The following is a 19,299-nucleotide window of genomic DNA, read 5'->3' as shown; positions in this document are numbered from 1 at the left end:
TGATTTTTGTCCTCACCAAATATACACACACACACAAACACACACACAGACACACAGACACACAGACACACACACACACACACACACACACACACACACACACTTTGTCCTATAGATAATACAGATTTCCTCAAGTGAAAGATATCAAATAGAAACAGGCATCAGACATGTTCCCTCTTGTATTATCTGGCTCTTTGTTTGCTTGTCACTTCTGTATTGGCCTGGTAACTACAACCACTACTGTTAACTCTCACAATTATATTAGAAATGACCAAGATTTTTCTTTTGAACTGCATTCGAACTTAAACTAAATAATTGCAACTTTTTCTATGATGCAACATTGTGGGAAATCATGTTTATTTTGTTGCTACTTGAAAAGCACCTGGAACTTTCTTGAAGTAAGTTATTAAAGTAATAAATAGACACCTGACAGATGCTTCTAATGGGGCTGTGATGTAGAGATGAATTGATTTCTGCCTCCACCAATTGTTAAGCCTCTGATTTAAGCCCAGACACTCAATAGCACTGAAAATCTTAAGCAGTCAATTAGGGAAATAGACTGGAACAAAGACTCTCAGATTTCAAGTCTAAATGTATATTACCTGAACTATCTAATGGTTTATCATCTCTGAAATTGTCTATGTAGTAAGGGGAAAAAATCTATCATGATCAAAAGATAAATAAATTTTCTCCCTTTAAATTCTGCTTCATTTAAAATTCATTGTTCAAATTCATGCAGTTTTACTCTCAAATGATACTTGGTTGCTTACAGTTGAAACTGATCAATCAACAAATAGTTATGAAGAATCTTCCATGTGTAGGATAATATAGTGATATTTCTATATTGATATTCTGATATTCCTAAAATGATATCTTTCCAGGTATCATTAAAAAGATTTGAATGTCAAGAAAATCAGTCAAAAAAACTGTTATAAAGAAGTCAGTCTAGCCACACCAGATTTCAAACTGTATTTTAAAGTGGAAATTATCAAAACAATCTGGAACTGACTAAGAAAAAAGTGGTGGATTAGTAGAACAGATTAGGTACAAATTACATTATAGTAAATGACTTTAGTAATCTAGTAAATGATAAACCAAAGATTCAAGTATTTGGAACAATAACTCATTCTTTGACAAAAATTACTTGGAAAACGAAAAAACAGTATGGCAAAAACTAGATATGGACTAACATCTCACACTTTATACTAATGGGTACATGATTTACACATAAAGGCTGATATAAAAAAATTAGGAGAGCATGGAATAGTTTATCAGATCTATGGATAAGGGAAGAAATTTTTGATCAAATAAGAAAGAAAATTACAAATATAAACTAGATAATTTTGATTATATAAATTAGTTTTTGCAAAAAAAACCCCAATGCAACCAAGGTTAGAAAGAAAGCAGAAAACCAGGGGAAAATTTTTGCATCAAGTATCTTTGATGAAGGCTTCATTTTTTCAAACTTAGGTTATAAAAATGCAAGTCATTTCCCAATTGATAAATGGTCAAAAGATATAAGCAAGAAGTTTTTCCAATGAAGAAATCAAAGCTATCTATAGTCATATGAAAAAGGTTCTAAATCACTACTGATTGGAGAAATGGAAATTAAAAAAACTCAGAGGTACCATCTATCAAATTGGCTAATGTGATATGGGAAAACTGGGATACTAATGCATTACTGATTGATTTATGAACTGATCTAACCATTCTGAAGAGCAATTTGTTTACATACAGTTAGGCAAAATAGCTTCAAATTATTAAATTTCTTCCTTATGGGTAGAAAGTTCACCATTTTCATTTCTGATACTGGTAATTTGGTTTTCTTTTTTCTTTTTTTTAATCAGATTAATGAAAGATTTATATATTTTATTGGTTTTTTCCCCATAAACCAACTTTTGGTTTTCTTACTTTCTTACTTTCTCCTTTGATTTTCAGAATTTCTTATTTGGTATTTAATTAGCAATTATTAATTTGTTCTCTTGCTCAATTCATTGATCTCATCTTTCTCTATTTTATCTAAAAAAATTTAGAGATATAAAATTTCCCTTTAAAACTTCTTTGGTTGCATCTTACAAGAAATTAGTGTGCTGTTTCCTCATTGTCATTGTCTTGGATGAAATTGTTGATTATTTCTATGATTTTTTGTTTAATACATTCATTGTTTAGGTTATTTGGTTTCCAATTAATTTTTAATTTATTTTTCCATTCCCCTTTATTATATTTAATTTTTATTGATTCATGATCTGAAAAGGCTGCCTTTAAGATTTCTGTCTTTCTGCATTTGATTATGAAGTTTTAATGTTCTAGTACATAGTCAATTTTGATGTATGCACCAGGAACTACAGAGAAAAAGGTATATTCCTTTTTATCGCCATTAAGTTTTCTCCAGAAGTCTATCAAATTTGCATTTTCTAAAATTCTATTCACCTTCTTAACTTCCTTCTTCTTTATTAGTGGTTAGATTTATCTAATTCTGAGAGATTTGTTGAGCTCCCCCCCCCATTATAGTTGTGCTATCTATGTCTTCCTGTAATTCATTTAGTTTCTTCTCTAAGAATTTGGATGCTATTCCACTTGTTTAATGTTGATATTACTTCATTGCCTTTGGGAACTTTTGGGAGGATGCCATTTCCTTCCTTTTCCCTTTTAAAAATTATTTATTTATTCATTTATTATTTTCATCCATATGTTCATGTATATTTCCAAGTCACAATGTTTCCCTGCACCTTCCCTTTCCACCCCACTCCCCTCAATGGTGAACTGTCAGGTTAGCATTGTATATACACATTTTTGACAAACATGTTTACAGATTAGTTATTTTCAGTATGAGGGATTAGGATTAAAGGAAAGAGATACATAAGGGATAATTTCTGTAAAGTGTTCATCAAATTTGGAAGGGTTGTTTTTTTGTGTGTTTTGTTTTGTTTTGTTTTCCTCTGGATGGGGACAACATTGTCCATCGCTTGTCCAATACAGTTGTCTTAGCTCTATGAACTGCTGAGAGTAGCTGCTTCCATCAAGGTTGATCTTCTCACGATGTTGTTGTTAATGTGTACATTGTTTTCTTGGTTCTGCTGATTCCTTTGCTCAGCATCATATCCCACTAGTCATTCCATGCTTCTTTAGAGTCTGACCATTTAGGGTTTGTTATAGAACAATAGTATTTCATAGTATTCATGTACTATAACTTGTTTAACCATTCCCCAATTGATGGGTATCCCCTCAATTTCCAATTCTTTGCCACTACAAAAAGAGCTGCTATGAATGTTTTGGAACATGTAGGACTTTCCCCTTTGTTTTGTTATAATTTCTTCTGGATATAGACCTAGAATTGGAATTACTGGGTCAAAGGGAATGAACATTTTTACTGAACTTTGGGCATTATTATCCCTTTAAAGGCGATCTACTTTTTGCTTTTGCTTTGTCTGAGATCAAGATTGCTACCACTGATGTTTTTGAAGCATAAAATAGTCTGCTTCAGTCTTTTACGTTTACCAAGTGTGTATCTCTGCTTCAAATGTGCTTCTTGTATACAACATATTGTAGGATTCTGGTTTTTAATACACTCTTCTATCACCTTCTATTTTATGGAGAGTTCATCCCTTTCTCATTTACAGTTATGATTGCTAACTCTTCATTTCCCTCCATGCAATCTTCCCCATTGACACTTCTTTCTTTCCTTTCTCCTTATCCCTCCAACACCAATGTTTTGCTTCTAACTGCTGCCCTTATTTCTGTCAGTCTTTTTCTCTTTCCTTCTCCCTTTGCCCTTTTTATTTTTCTTCCCTAACTTTATTTTTACTTTAACTTTGCATTTACTTTTACTTTCACACTCCCTTTTATTAGTGTCTTCTTCCCCTTTCTTTTGCTTTCCTTCACACCTCTCCCCCATTTTCCCCTGACCCCTTCTAGTATATAAATTTTAAGACCCAATTGGGAATGTGTATTATTCCTTCTTAGGACCAAATCTGTTGAAGTAAAGTTTGCACAGTGGTTACACCCTCCCTTCTTTCCCTCTACTATAATAAGTCATTGTGACTCTTCATGTGGTATTATTTATTCTCTAATACCTTGTCTTCTCCTAGTATACTTTTTCATGTCTTAAACTTGTCTTGAACTCACAACCTCAGTTAAAATATATATACTTCTTTTATTTGAGAAATACAATTCTCAAAGGTTTATTGACTGATAAACTTCATTGCCTCATAGCCACTTATTTTTTTGTCCTTCATTATCAAAGAATACCAAAAGGACATCACTATGTTTGAGTCAAATTACAGTGTGTCTGATTGTGACTGATCAAACCAATTCGAACTTGAAATGCTCTACTACAGGTCAGGCATAATTAGTCCATGTAAACACCTGGGGTGGGTACTCTAGATTTGTGGATGTCACATTTCCTTTGAGCTGCTTCAATTCTGCCTTCCTCATAGAGTGCAGCACCCTCACTGATGGGGGCAAGCCATGGTGGGTGATCCTGTACCAGTGTCTCGCATGTTCTTCAATGAGAACTTCAGGGTGTCTGACCCCTTCCTCCCCCCCCCTTGAGTGCTTTGCCCTGTGTGAGTTCTCCATAAAACAATTTTTCTGGAAAGTATATATCTGGCATTCTAACAACATGCTCAGCCCATAGTAGTTGCACTTTCTGTAGTAATTAATGTTTGATCTGTAACTTTAGGTTCTGTGTAGAAGTTTCATTTAAAGTTTTTTCAGGAAAAGTTTTAGGAACTTTCTAGTTTCATGCTGTCATTTTCGCTCCATTCTGGAAGTCACTGGACTTCTCTTTGATAATGATTTCAACTTTCAAAAAGTAGATGAAGGACAAGGAAAATCTATATTCTGGGTCATATTTTCACCACAAGGAGGAACTATTTACCAGGGTGGAAATAGTAGAAAACTTGGGAAAACAAACAAAAAATACTACTCACCTTAGAATTTGTGTTATAGGAAAGGAAAACCAATAATAGTTGAATATGCTTCTTAGATTTGAGAATAATAAAATTTGAGGATTTCAGCTGGAAGATAGGTAATATCCCTCTGACTAAAATTCTTTTTTTTTAAAGTAATTTTTATTAAAGATATTATTTGAGTTTTACAATTTTCCCCTTAATCTTACTTCCCTAATCCGACCACAGAAAGCAATCTGTCAGTCTTTACTTTGTTTCCATGTTGTACCTTGATCCAAATTGGGTGTGATGAGAGAGAAATCATATCTTTAGAGAAGAGACAAGAAGTCTAAGAGGTAACAAGATCAGAAAATAAGATACCTGTGTTTTTCTAAATTAAAGGGAATAGTCCTTGAACTTTGTTCAAACTCCACAGCTCCTTATCTGGATACAGATGGCACTCTCCTTTGCAGACAGCCCAAAATTGTTACCGATTTTTGCACCGATGGAATGAGGGAGTCCTTCAAGGTTGAACATCACCACCATGTTGCTGTTAGGGTATACAGTGTTTTTCTGGTTCTGCTCATCTCACTCAGCATCAGGTCATGCAAATCCCTCCAGGTTTCCCTGAAATCCCCTCCCTCCTGGTTTCTAATAGAACAATAGTGTTCCATGACATAGTTATACCACAGTTTGCTAAGGCATTCCCCAATTGAAGGACATTTACCTGATTTCCAGTTCTTTGCCACCACAAACAGGGCTGCTATAAATATTTTTGTACAAGTAATGTTTTTACCATTTTTCATTATCTCTTCAGGGTATAGACCCAGTAGTGGTATTGCTGGGTCAAAGGGTATGCACATTTTTGTTGCCCTTTGAGCATAGTTCCAAATAGCTCTCCAGAAGGGCTGGATGAGTTCACAGCTCCACCAACAGTGTAATAGTGTCCCAGATTACCCACAACCCTTCCAAAAATGATCATTATCCTTTCTGGTCATATTGGCCAATCTGAGAGGTCTGAGGTAGTACCTCAGAGAAGCTTTAAATTGAATTTTTCTAATAATTAATGATTTAGAGCATTTTTTCATATGGCTATGAATTGCTTTGATCACCTCATCTGTAAATTGCCTTTGCTTATCCTTTGACCATTTGTCAATTGGGGAATGGCTTTTTGTTTTAAAGATATGACTTAGTTCTCTGTTTATTTTAGACATGAGTCCTTTGTTGGAATCATTAGTTGTAAAGATTGTTTCCCAATTTACTACATTTCTTTTGATCTTGGTTACATTGGTTTTATCTGTGCAAAATCTTTTAAATTTAATGTAATCAAAATCATCTATTTGGTTTTTGGTGTTCTCCAACTCTTCCTTAGTCATAAACTGCTCCCCTTTCCATAGATCTGACAAGTAAACTAGTCCTTGATCTTCTAATTTGCTTATAACATTGTTGTTTTATGTCTAAGTCCTGTTTCCATTTGGATCTTATCTTGGTAAAAGGTGTGAGGTGTTGTTCTAATCTAAGTTTCTTCCATACTAACTTCCAATTATCCCAGCAGTTTTTATCAAAGAGGGAGTTTTTATCCCAATGGCTGGATTCTTTGGGTTTATCAAACAGCAGATTACTATAAACATCTCCTGCTTTTACACCTAGTCTATTCCACTGGTCCACCACTGTATTTCTTAGCCAATACCAAACAGTTTTGATGACTGATGCTTTATAATATAATTTTAGATCAGGTAGGGCTAAGCCACCTTCTTTTGCACTTTTTTTTTCATTAAGATCCTGGCAGTTCTTGACTTTTTATTTCTCCATACGAATTTACTTATAATTTTTTCTAACTCATTAAAGTAATTTTTGGAATTTTGATTGGTAGGGCACTAAACAGATACTTCACTTTTGGTAGAATTGTCATTTTTGTTATATTAGCTCTACCTATCCATGAGCAGTTGATATTTTCCCAGTTATTTATTATTTAAATCTGATTTAATTTGTGTGAGAAGTGCTTTATAATTATTTTCAAAAAGATTCTGAGTCTGTCTTGGCAAATAGACTCCCAAGTATATTATATTGTCTGAGGTTACTTTGAAAGGGATTTCTCTTTCTAGCTCTTCCTGCTGTATCTTGCTAGACATATATAGAAAAGTTAAGGATTTATGAGGGTTTATTTTATAATCTGCCACTTTGCTAAAATTGCTAGTTGTTTCCAGTAGTTTTTTGGATGATTTCTTGGGATTCTCTAGGTAGACCATCATGTCATCTGCAAAGAGTGAGAGTTTTGTCTCTTCCTTCGCAATTCTAATTCCTTCAATTTCTTTTTCTTCTCTAATTGCTGACGCTGACATTTCTAATACAATATTGAATAGTAGTGGTGATAATGGGCACCCTTGTTTCACCCCTGATCTTATTGGGAATGCCTCTAGCCTCTCCCCATTGAATATAATGCTTGTTGATGGTTTCAAATAGATACTGCTAATGATTTTAAGGAACAGTCCATTTATTCCTACACTTTCTAGTGTTTTTTAATAGGAATTGATGCTGTATTTTGTCAAAAGCTTTTTCAACATCTATTGATATGATCATACGATTTCTGATAGGTTTGTTGTTGATATAATTGATTATACTAACAGTTTTCTTAATATTGAACCAACCCTGCATTCCTGGAATAAATCCTACTTGATCATAATGTATTATCCTACTGATAACTTGTAACCGTTTTGCTAAGATTTTATTTAGGATTTTTGCATCTATATTCATCAGGGAGATAGGTCTATAATTTTTTTTTCTGTTTTCACTCTTCCTGGTTTAGGTAATAGCACCATATTGGTTTCATAGAAAGAGTTAGGCAGAGTTCCATCTTTCCCTATTTTTCCAAAGAGTTTATATAGAATTGGAACCAATTGTTCCTTAAATGTTTGGTAGAATTCACTTGTGAATCCATCAGGCCCTGTAGATTTTTTTTTAGGGAGTTCAATGATTGCTTATTGAATTTCTTTTTCTGAGATAGGGCTGCTTAGGTATTTAATCTTTTCTTCATTTAACCTGGGCAATTTATAATTTTTTAAATATTCATCCATTTCACTTAGATTATTAAATTTATTGGCATAGAGTTGGGCAAAATAATTTCAAATTATTACTTTAATTTCTTCCTCATTGGTGGTGAGTTCACCTTTTTTCATTTATAATACTAGCAATTTGGTTTTCTTCTTTTTTTTGATCAAATTGACCAGAGGTTTATCAATTTTATTGGTTTTTTCATAATACCAACTTTTGGTTTTATTAATTCAATAGTTTATATTTCTCCTTTAATTTAAAAAATTTTTAATTTGGCATTTAATTGGAGATTTTTGATTTGTTCTTTCTCTAATTTTTTTAGTTGCATGTTTAGTTCATTGATTTCCTCTTTCTCCAGTTTATTCATGTAACCATTTAGAGCTATAATATATCCCCTGAGAGTTGCTTTGAATGAATCCCATAGGTTTTGGTATGTTGTTTCATTATTATCATTGTCTAGGATAAAAATGGTTAATTCTTTCTATAATTTGTTTTTTGGTCCATTCATTTTTTAAAATGAGTTTATTCACTTTCCAATTTGTTCTGGATCTATATCTCCTTGGTCCAATATTGCATATGACTTTTATTGCATTGTGATCTGAGAAAGATGCGTTCACTATTTCTGCCTTTCTGCAGTTGATCATTTAGGATTTTATGTCCTAGTACATGCTTGACTAAAATTCTTTAGGAAAATTCAACTCATCTGGAATCACAAGCCTTGACAATTTAATTCAGGAGGTACAAAGAGAAGGCACTATTGAGGAGGAGAAATGAGAATTATCTAAAAAGATCAATGCTGAATTTGGATTTTCAAAATGACATATAATTCAATTCAACTATCATTTATTAAGATCCTCCTATGAACTACATATTTAAAAAGTCCTTGCCATTTAAAAAACCCTTAAATTGTACTAATAGGTAACAAAAAACATGCACAAATAAGTAAATATAAAATAAATACAAAGTTTGATGCAGGAAGAATAGCAACTGGGAGAATCAGGAAAGGGCTGAACATTGAAGAAAGGTGAGGATCCTAAAAACTAGAGGTCAGGAGGGTGATCATTACAGACCTGGGCAGACAACCTATACAAATGTACAGAGATGACTGATGGTATGTTAAATACAGGGCATAGTATTTGGTTAGAATGACTGGCATATTGAATAGAAGAGCATGCAAAGTATATTCACTCTGGAAAAGGAGGCTGGTAAGAAATTATGAAGGGCTTTGAATACCTAAAGAAGAGTTTGGATTTTTATCCTGAAACAATAGAGAGATATTGAAATTTGATGAGTTGCATGGTTATAGCTATGTATGTTTTAGGAATAAACAGTTGGCAGTTATGAACAAGATGCAGGGGAAAAAGGGGTACTGATGGCATTAAGACTAATTAGGAAAAGATTACAATGATTTAAGTGAAAAGTGATGTAACTTGAACTATAGTAGTTATTTAAGGAGTAGAGAAAAATGGGAAAAATGAGAAAGATGTTGAGGAGGCAAAAATTTCAACAACACTGATTAATTGATTATAATGAATTCTCCCAAGGCTATGAACTTGGATAGGTAGAAGAATCTTAGTACTACTGAGAGAAATAGAATAAATTTGGAGGAGATGGACTGAGTATGTACATAAGAAAATGAGTTCAATTTTTGTTGTTTTTGAATTGAAATATTTATGGGAAAACTAGGTAGAAATATCTAGATAAAGATGGAAATGTGGGATTGAAACTCAGAGGAGGGATGGATATAGAACCTCACGATACACCTGCATAGAGATGATAGTTGAATATCTAGCTAATAAGAGAGAATGTATAAAGGAGAAAAAACAGACATAACGGAGGCATGTGTTACAAGGTTAATAAGATTTGTTATAAGTAGGTGTTATTATTATCCACATTTTAGAGATGAGGAAACAGACTGAGAGGGTAATTGCTTGCCAAGGACCACAAACCTGATAAGGGTCTTAGGAAGGCTTTGAATTTAGGTCTTCATAACTTTGTGTCCAATACTTTACCCACTACACCAACTAGCATGAGTCTGATTAAAATGCAATTAGATATTCTTAACAAAATAAAATATAATAGAGCATATAATGTGAACTTGTGTTTTCTAAGTCAAGATATGATTGGCAGGTGTACATTTCAACTTGAGGTTAATACCACTTCTATAAGAAAAAAAAATCCAAGGCTCAGGAGTAGAGGTTGGTGAGAAAATCTACGGCAATTTTTTTCTTTTTCTATTGACAAACAAAGGAAGATCAAAGCATGGAGAGAACTACTCTCAGGAAGTATTTGTTGATAATATCTAAAAACAAAAGGGAACCTTCCTTCATAGTTCACTTTTGATTTCTCTGTCAGGGAGGATGATTGTTCAATTTATAGTCTTATACATATTCAATAGCTAAAAATCAAGAGAAGTTAAAGACATGATAAATAACTACCTAGCCATATTTGATGTACTAAATTCTGACCCCTATGAACTATATATCTTTGGGTATTAACTGATAACTGAACTATTGTCAATACTTTTCATGAGATTATGGAGAACTGAGGTAATAGCCTTCAGGGATTAAAAATGTTATCCTAATTTTCAAAAATGGGAAAAGGATAAAACCCAAGAATAAAAGGCCAGTGAACTTGACTTTAATTCCTGGGGGAAAATATTTTAAATGTATCAATTGTGGGGTAGTTGGTGAACATTATAAAAGGAAATGTTGATCATAATGGGCTAATATATATTTTCAAGAGGAGGTCTAGTCAGACTGTTTCTTTTATTTATTTTTTTATAAGATTGCCACCCTGACAGATGACAGGAATTCTGCAGATATAGTTTACTTATATGATGGGATTAAACTAGTAGGGATCTTGTAGCTCACCTAGTCTAATTGCTGATTTTGTAAATGAAAACCCTGAGAAAAAGCAAGGGTTCATGGATTTCCCAAAGTCATATATGTAACTTGTAGCACCATTGTCATTTGACCCAGGATCTGAAGTCAGAACTTCCACTAGCATTTGAGAAATTTGATAATTGTGTGGAAAATGGAGAGATGGGGGGAGGGTCAGATATTCATGCTGTTATAGGTGGACTTGGAACTAGTTAAATGTCTGATTTCAAGGAGTAGTCATCTTGGAAGGAATTTTCCCATAAAAGGTTCCAGATTACTTAGTTTATACTGTTTAACATTTCATCTATGATAAGTTAAGTTGAAGCTGATAAGTTTAGCAAATTTTCAAAGAACCAAATAATAAAATGTTGGATGATAGTTATGATCCAAAGAATTTGTCAGAACATTGGACTGAATCTATAATCCATATCCGTAACAAGACCAAATGTAAAATTGTGTTCTTGGATTTACAAAAATCAATTTCACAATTATATGGTAAGGAAATCATGACTAGAAAGCATTTTGTCTGAAAAAAATCCAGAGTTTTAATTGTTCTGCAAACACAATATGAATCAATACTGTAATATGGAAGCTAAGAAAACTAATGCATGTGTAGGTTACATTTTGGTGGAAAATAATGTCTATGATTAGAGAGATAATATGTTATAAATTGTTTTGATTAGACTACTGGCATTTTTTGTTCAGTTCTGAATTATATATTTTAGGAAAAATATTGATGAGACCTAGCATATCATTGTGGGTAGAGAGGTGACCTTGGAATCAATAAGATCTGTTTTCAAGTCCTTTCTCTGATATATTCAGGCTTAGAACCCTGGGACAATCGATCTTTCAGTGCTCTAGACAGCTCACTAAGACTGTAAGTATCAGAGAAATTAAATTTAGCATAGATAAAGGAAGTTCTTAAATTAGGAATTTCCTACACAATGAAAAAGCAAGCAGAAAGAAAAAAAAAAACAAATAGTAAGCTAAAGAGTATCCAGAAAAGAGGCATGACAGTTGCCAATGGCTTCAGTTTCATTCAAAAGAATGAGGTGAAATAATTAAAACTTGGAAGAGAGAAGAGTTGTGGGTGGAGAGGAAGAATCCGAGCTTCCTTCAAGTATTTGAAAGATTATTTCATGGAAGAGGAATTAAACATGTTCTGTTTGATTACTGAAGGTAAAACTAGGAACAACTTGTGAAACAAATTTAAGTTTGATATGAGGAAAAAACTTCAAAGCAATTAGAATGATCAAAGAGTAGAATCAATTGTCTTGGGAGATAGGTCCCATTGTAGATGTAATGCTCAATTCAGGAATATTTAAAAGAATGAATTAATGAAACAAGTGTTTAATAGGTATGGGCTATGTATAAAGAATCAAGATAAGCACTGGGAAGTCCAAATAAAAAAGTAAGATAATTTATACTCCCAAGAAGCTCATGTTCTGAAAGGTAAAACAATATTTAGAAGGATGAAAGTCATAGAAAAATCCAGTAGAATTTAGGATATAGAAGCAATGATGTCAGTATATTTTAACAACCTTTCCATTGATAAAAACATATCAGTTTCCAAATGTTAAACCACTTGATAGCATCAAGGACCTCTGCAATAGGAGCTATCTTTCTCTATCTTCAGTAGCTGTTTATTGAGGAGTCAGATCCTCAAGAACTAAGAAATGCAGTTGACAAGCTCTGGATGATGGCTGCAGGGGTTGTATTGGAAACAGAGTTGACTTGAGTTTAATCCTACTTCAGATGCATATCAGTTGTTTGTCCCTGGGCAAGTCACAACTCTTAGTTCTTAGTTTCTTCATCTTTAAAATGGAAATCATAATAGCACTGATCTCCCAGGGGTTGTGATGAGAATAAAATCAGATAATACATGTAAAACACTTTGTAAACATTGTGTCTTTTAAGGTCTTGTCTAATATAATCAATAATTTATTAAACATCGATTGCATATAGGTATGTGTAGCTTTCTGAAGTAAAGTCATCTTTTTCAGTTTATACTAAGGAAGAACAGTGAATTAATTATTTTCAACATCAGATCATACTGACTGAAGCTACAGATGAGATTTATCTGCAGTGAAACTAGTGCTGAAATAATTGGACATTGTGCAAAAGTTCAAAAACAGTGAGTTTTTAGATTATTTCAAGGAATTATGCCAGAATGGAAAAAGTATAACAATAGATATCAGGCAAAGTTTGGATTTAACTGTTGCTGCTGCTATTAGCTTTGAGATGAGAGTAGGTCACAGCCTCTCTAAGTTTCAGTTTCTTGAGATGTAATTGCTTCTATGGTTGTTGAGAATGTTATATGAAATAGTAAAATGAATAAGGAAGTGAGCAATGATTGGACACCTACTAGGTGCTAGACTTTGAGCTAAGTGCTTTACCAATATAGTCTCCTTTGATCCTCATAGCAATCCTGTGAAATAGATGCTACATTTTACAGTTGAGAAGACTGAGGAAAATAGAGAAGTGACTTACCCAGAGTCACACAGCTAGTAAGTATTTGAGGTCAGATGTAAATTCAGAACCATTATTCTATCCACTGTGTCACCTAACTTCCTCAAGTATAATAAACGTCAAAGTGATATATGTATGTGTGTCTATATATATATATATATATACATATGTTAGTTATTATTTATTCTTAAAGATATGTAGAAGTTGATTTCTTAAACTATTTCTTATTAGAGGTATATTTTTTAATATCTTGGCTTTCTTTTATATCTGAAAAGGTTACAGAGGCTGGTAATCAACAAAAATGTTCAATGGTTTAGATCTTCCCTTTGATATGTGAAAGTCAACCTTTGATCTGTGGTCATGGGTTTTTGTACTTCTCTCTGTTCCACTATCAGATGAAAATGAGCTCAATGGCCATTTCCTTACAGTGTGATCTTGACTGTCTCTTGTGATGTCCCCAACAATTGCTAATCCAATGACCACCTCTAGATATAGGGAACTCACCACCTCTGGGTACTGCTCTTTCTATTTTGGGATAGCTCTAATTATTGGAAAGCTCTTTTCTAAAAAGAAAACAAAGACTTTTCTTCTTTGCAAGGTACCTCTGCTCAAAGAGCACAATAATTGCTTGTGCCAGAAAAAGTCATGATATCCCTAGATAAAATTATGAAATGGACAGACCATGTTTTTGGCACCTCAGACTCCATTTCCTGCTTCTCTTTCTTTGATCTAGTTTATCTTGATTTTGACTATTCCTCCTCACTCCCTGTCTTTTAGGTACCTATCATCCTTTCTCCCTTTAAAATCTGTTCTCAAGAATGGTATCAATTAGTGACAACTTAGTACAATTTTAAATCAATACATCAAAACATGTATTTAAAGTATACTTTTGGTTGTGTAATACAACTTCTGCTAAATGAATTTGAATCATCTCTGGTGGAAACAAAGTTTTACCAGGCTATCTAAATTATAAGACCTGGAACTTGTTCATTCCACAGGGTCTCTCCTGAAGACATAACTTAGCAATTATTGAACCCTGGGTAAATTTAGTTGAGTGCTTTTGGGAAACAACCTATCTGATCCAGTGTCCCTTAAGAGGGAGAGGCAGAAGAGACAAAAGCAATGGTTTTCCAGACATAAGGATGGGAAAGGGTGGTCACTCACATGGCAAAGGATTTTCATAGGAAAAATGTTTATACCCTGAAACAACACTGATCAACCTTCCATAATTATAAGCCTCATCTCTTCCCCTAAGGAATTTATGTTCTAATATTATGAACTGACCTAAATTCTGGTTATTGGTAATATTTCCTGAAAGGCAGTCAGTCCTTCCACAGTTCTGCTTCTTAGAATCTTTATTTTCTTTCAAGGTTCAGTTCAGGAGCTGCCATGAAATCTTTCCTCAGCCAATCAGATGTTAATGCTTGCTCTTTTCCAAATTTCTTTGTATTCACTTTTTTGTGTATGTAATTCTATCCTCATATTATCATATATATTTCTTGAGAATTGCCACTATCAAAATTTTCCTTCATATCCATTTAAAAATGACATTTCAAAAAAAATCTAGACTTGAGACTTTATCACTATTGGGAACTTTGAGTGAAGAGAATTCCTTCATCAATGCAGATAAACAATCTTAGAAAGTAGTTTAAAGATTTGGGACACTAAGAGGTTAAATGACTTATCTATGACCCCGTGATTAGTTTATGTCAGAAGCAGGATTTGAATTTCTTTTTTAAAAAAATTTTCCTCAATTGATATTTTATTTTATTTTTAAAATTACATATTATGAATTTTTTTCAACTTTTATCCAAATGCATATGCATATTTATAAGTTACATAATTTCTTTCCACCCTCCCTTACCACCCCATCCCCTCAATGGCAAACAGTATGGTGAACTTTGTACATGTACATTTGTGTTTAACATGAATACAGATTATGAGGAATTAAGATTAAGGAAAAAGAAAGAAAACCATGATATAGGAAAGAAAAACATTAGAGAAATTTTAAAAAAGTGAATGTAGTTTTCATTCAGATTCTGTAGATTTTTCTTTGCTTTGTTTTGTTTTGTTTTTCTTCCTCTGATTGTGGATATCATTGTCCCTATCAGGTCTCCTAGGGTTGTTTTAGTTTTCTGAATCGCTGAGAGGAGCTGCATCCATCAAAGTTGATGAACTCAGAATATATAGAGTATACAATGTTCTCTTGGTTTGGCTCCCTTTGCTCAGCATTAGTTTCTGTTTCTCTATGATCTGAACATTCATGGTTTCCTATGGAACAAAAGTACTCCATAACATTCATATACAATTACTAGTTCAGCCATTCCTTAATTGATGGTCAGCCCTTCAATTTCCAATTATTTTCTATGACAAGAAGATCTGCTTTGGTTATTTTGGAATATGTGGGACTTTTTCCATTTGTAATGATTTCTTCTGGATTTGGGACTAGTATTGGTATTTCTGGGTCAAAGGGTCTGATCAGTTTTATTGTTCTGTGGGCATGGTTACATATTGCTCTCCAGAATCTTTGGATAAGTTCACAATTTCACCAACAGTGAAATCCTCCCATTACTTCTCCAACATTGATCGTTTTCCCTTTGTGTCATCTCAGTCAATCTGATAAGTGTGAGGTGGTATCTCATAGCTGTTTTAATCTGCAATTCTCTAATCAATAATGATTTGGAGCATCTTTTCATATGATTATAAAAAGATTTAATTTCTTTACTTGAAAAACTACATGTTCATATCCTTTGACCATTTTTCCATTGGGGAATGACTTTTAATCTTATATATTTGATTAAATTCTTTCTGTAGTTTTAGAAATGAGACCTTTATCAGAACCCCTAGGTTTGAAAAGTATTTTCCAGCTTTCTGTTTTCCTTCTACTCTTGGCAGCATTGATTTTATTAGTGCAAAATTTAATAAAGTCAAAATCAAACATTTAGCAATTTATAATGTACTCTATTTCTTGTTTGATCACAAACTTCTCCCTTTATCCATAGATCTGACAGAGTATTTCTTGATCCATTGGTCTATGGTATTGCCCTTTATGTTTAAATCCTGACCCATTTTTGTCATTATTATGGTATAGGATGAGAGAGATATGGGCCCATGCCTAGTTTTTGCTATACTGCTTTCCAATTCTCCAAACAATATTTGTCAAATAGTAATTTCTTATCCTAGAAAAGGATTTGATTTTTCTGATTGTAGGTTAGTTTCCTGTTTGTTATCACTTCCAAAAGGTTGTTATGCTGGTACAAAATTTAAGTATATGAAACATTTTTGCTTCTTTTCAGATAATTTTGAAATCCATGTTCCAACCAATAGCCAAATGGTATCAGAACCTGGAAAAAATGTCAGATTCGTATTTCAGACACACCTGACTGGTCCCTTGAAACATGTGACATGGGAAAGGATCCAGCCGCATCAGATTGACCACTTAACTTCCTGTGACTTGAACAATGAGAAAACTTATGGCTTAAAGTACCAAAGAAAAATATTGACAAACTGCAACCAAGGAATGACAAGTAGCTCTATTGTCATTCACAATGTCACTACTTCTGATTCAGGATTTTACCAATGTTGCTTAACCACCAACACAGGAGAAAATGAAACCTTTGTGATGACATTGACTGTGACTGATGGTAAGTAGAAAAATGGATTGCTATGAATGTAAACATTTCAGCAACTGGTTTCTGTTAAAAGCTTTTATTTAGCATGAAAAATGAGTTTTGATCAAATAATTTAAGCAGATTAGAAGTTACAGTATTCATTACTTCAGTGTCACCTCTTGTTTAGTGATCATAAAAATTATCCTCCCAATCCCTCTCCCCACTTTTTTTTACTTACTGAAGTAAATAAAATGAAGAAAGTGCAAAGTCTGGCAGGTTAAGATACATACTTGATATACATAATCTTGGAGTGATCTCTATTATATGTTTGTGTACCAATCCAGTTCAATGATTTTTTGCAATTATTCTGGACACAGGAACTATGCTTGATGATAAATGCAAAAATAAAATGACAAGCAATTGCTGTTTCCTGAATGAACTTATATTCTATGGAAGGAGATAAAATGTAAATTAGATAATGCATGTATATTTGGTATTGTATCTCTAGCTAAATTGTATTTTTTTTTCGTGTCTTCTATTTTTTGAGTATCCCACCAAGGCATCTCATATGACACTGTTTCAGAAATTAATGAATCTTTGTTGAATGTGACTGAATGCAGTGAACAATTCTGGATGTTGTTCTGTATAGGTTGTCATAAACTCGAGTCTTTATGACCTCTGTAATCTTCACTTTTGGGACAGATTGAAAAAATAAAGCTCTCAGTAAAAAATGATATGCATTCTGAGGGAAATCATGCGAATGATTTATATTAGGTTCTGTCTCATATTTGAGTAAGGGACAAGAGACTTGGAAGTCTATCTAGGATTGAAATCTGGACCCTAGTGTTTCTCTTTCATTCTGAGGAACATGCCAAAGATAATCCTTTATTCTTGGTGCTGACAGAAGTTGTCTATCACTTTACACTTTTATTTTCCATATGTCTTTCGTCAGCTCATGTACTTTGGCTTGAATTTAGAGTTTTAGAGCCAAGACAGGTCCGGTCTGCCTCCTTCATATTCTTGGCAGTGTCCAGGCTGACATTTCTTTCTGAAATGGAACTGAAGAAGAAATGTTTAAGGTTCTGTGAAAGCAGCAGCAGCAGCTGTGCATAACAACAAGAGAGTTTGCCAAAGACAGAGCTGATTTTCACACTTAATCACTAAGGACTAACTGCCTCCATTATTCCCATTGATGACAATCCCAGATATGGGTGAGCTCAATGTTGAATTTGTAACTCTAGATCATAAAAGGTTGACAGAACATCTCACCATGCAAAAAATTGGAAGAGGGTCAGGTTTTTAAACACTGGCTATATAACCCTTTCAAAGTCCATGTCTGTAATATTCCTTACTTAATATAGATGCATTATTGAATTACTTGTAGGGTACAGTATCCACCAAAGTCTGAAAAAAGTAAAAATAAAAAGTATCTATTCACAATTCCCATTGCACAATACAAGACAATGTGCTTTAGGAAGGCAAATAATACAGATACAAGTATATTAGATTTAATTTCATTTCTGCTCCTCATAAGCAAGGAACAAATAAAAAATTTAATATATTTTAATATAACGATAGTGAAAATATTCTTATAGGGTGATAGTGAAAATATTCATATTTAATTGATGAGACATTCTTTCAGTCCAAGACAACTTAGAAGGTCAGTACAAGAGATGATATGGGGATGAAGGCTAGGATGGAATTCACAGAAATGCAACACAGGAGTGGGACTTGGTGGTAGTGATAGTAAAAATAGAAACTTCACTATGTCTTAAGTCAGAGATAGGAAAGGGATTGGACAACTGGTCAGAAAAAGATTATGGAGAAGTCTTTGCTAGCACTGGGCAGAGGACCAGATTCTGGAAGCTTCATTGTCTATACTCCTTCCTGGTCATAGTTCAAGGGAAGAGAGGAATACTTTTGGTGATAAGGGAGCAGAGAACCCAAGAGGCAGTGTCACCTATAGTGAAAGAGAACAGGGGATCTTGGAGGCAGTATTTGTTTCAATCCCAAGGAATCAGGAGTCTTTCCTGTGTAAGGATCAGAGCTTAAAACAGGAGAGCAAAAACCACACCTCTCCCCAGATCACACCATTTTGCAAGCACCCAAAACTTCCAAGCCCTCAGAAATAGCTCTTAAAACATTAGTATGAAAAAAACCTGAAGCTTGGGACAATGCTTTTCACCTTATACCAACACTGAGAACAGAGCCAAATTTTAACATAAAGTTCAAAGTAAAGAAATGAACAAGTAACAAAAAAAGGAAGATGGCCATAAAAAAGAAACTATAGTGACAGACAAGATCAAGACCTGCAGTCTCAGAAGACAATGATGTGAAAACAGATAAAAGCAAAGCATCAAAGGAAAAAAAATGTGAATTGAACACAACCCCCCAGAA

General features: G+C 33.6%; 1 protein-coding gene across 1 annotated transcript in view; it reads left to right on the top strand.

Annotated features, from left to right (window-relative positions):
- The window catches only part of CD226 (CD226 molecule), a 105,914-nt gene that overhangs the window by 40,924 nt on the left and 45,691 nt on the right, over nucleotides 1–19,299 (top strand). The window contains exon 3 of the mRNA XM_074207763.1: nucleotides 16,588–16,935. Within this exon, the coding sequence (XP_074063864.1) occupies nucleotides 16,588–16,935 (348 nt within the window). The remainder of the gene's footprint in view (nucleotides 1–16,587; nucleotides 16,936–19,299) is intronic.

The sequence above is a fragment of the Macrotis lagotis genome, chromosome X (assembly GCF_037893015.1).
Source record: "Macrotis lagotis isolate mMagLag1 chromosome X, bilby.v1.9.chrom.fasta, whole genome shotgun sequence".
Classification (NCBI taxonomy): domain Eukaryota; kingdom Metazoa; phylum Chordata; class Mammalia; order Peramelemorphia; family Peramelidae; genus Macrotis; species Macrotis lagotis.
Note: the sequence above shows the minus strand (reverse complement) of the source record. Positions and strands in the feature narration are given on the sequence as shown.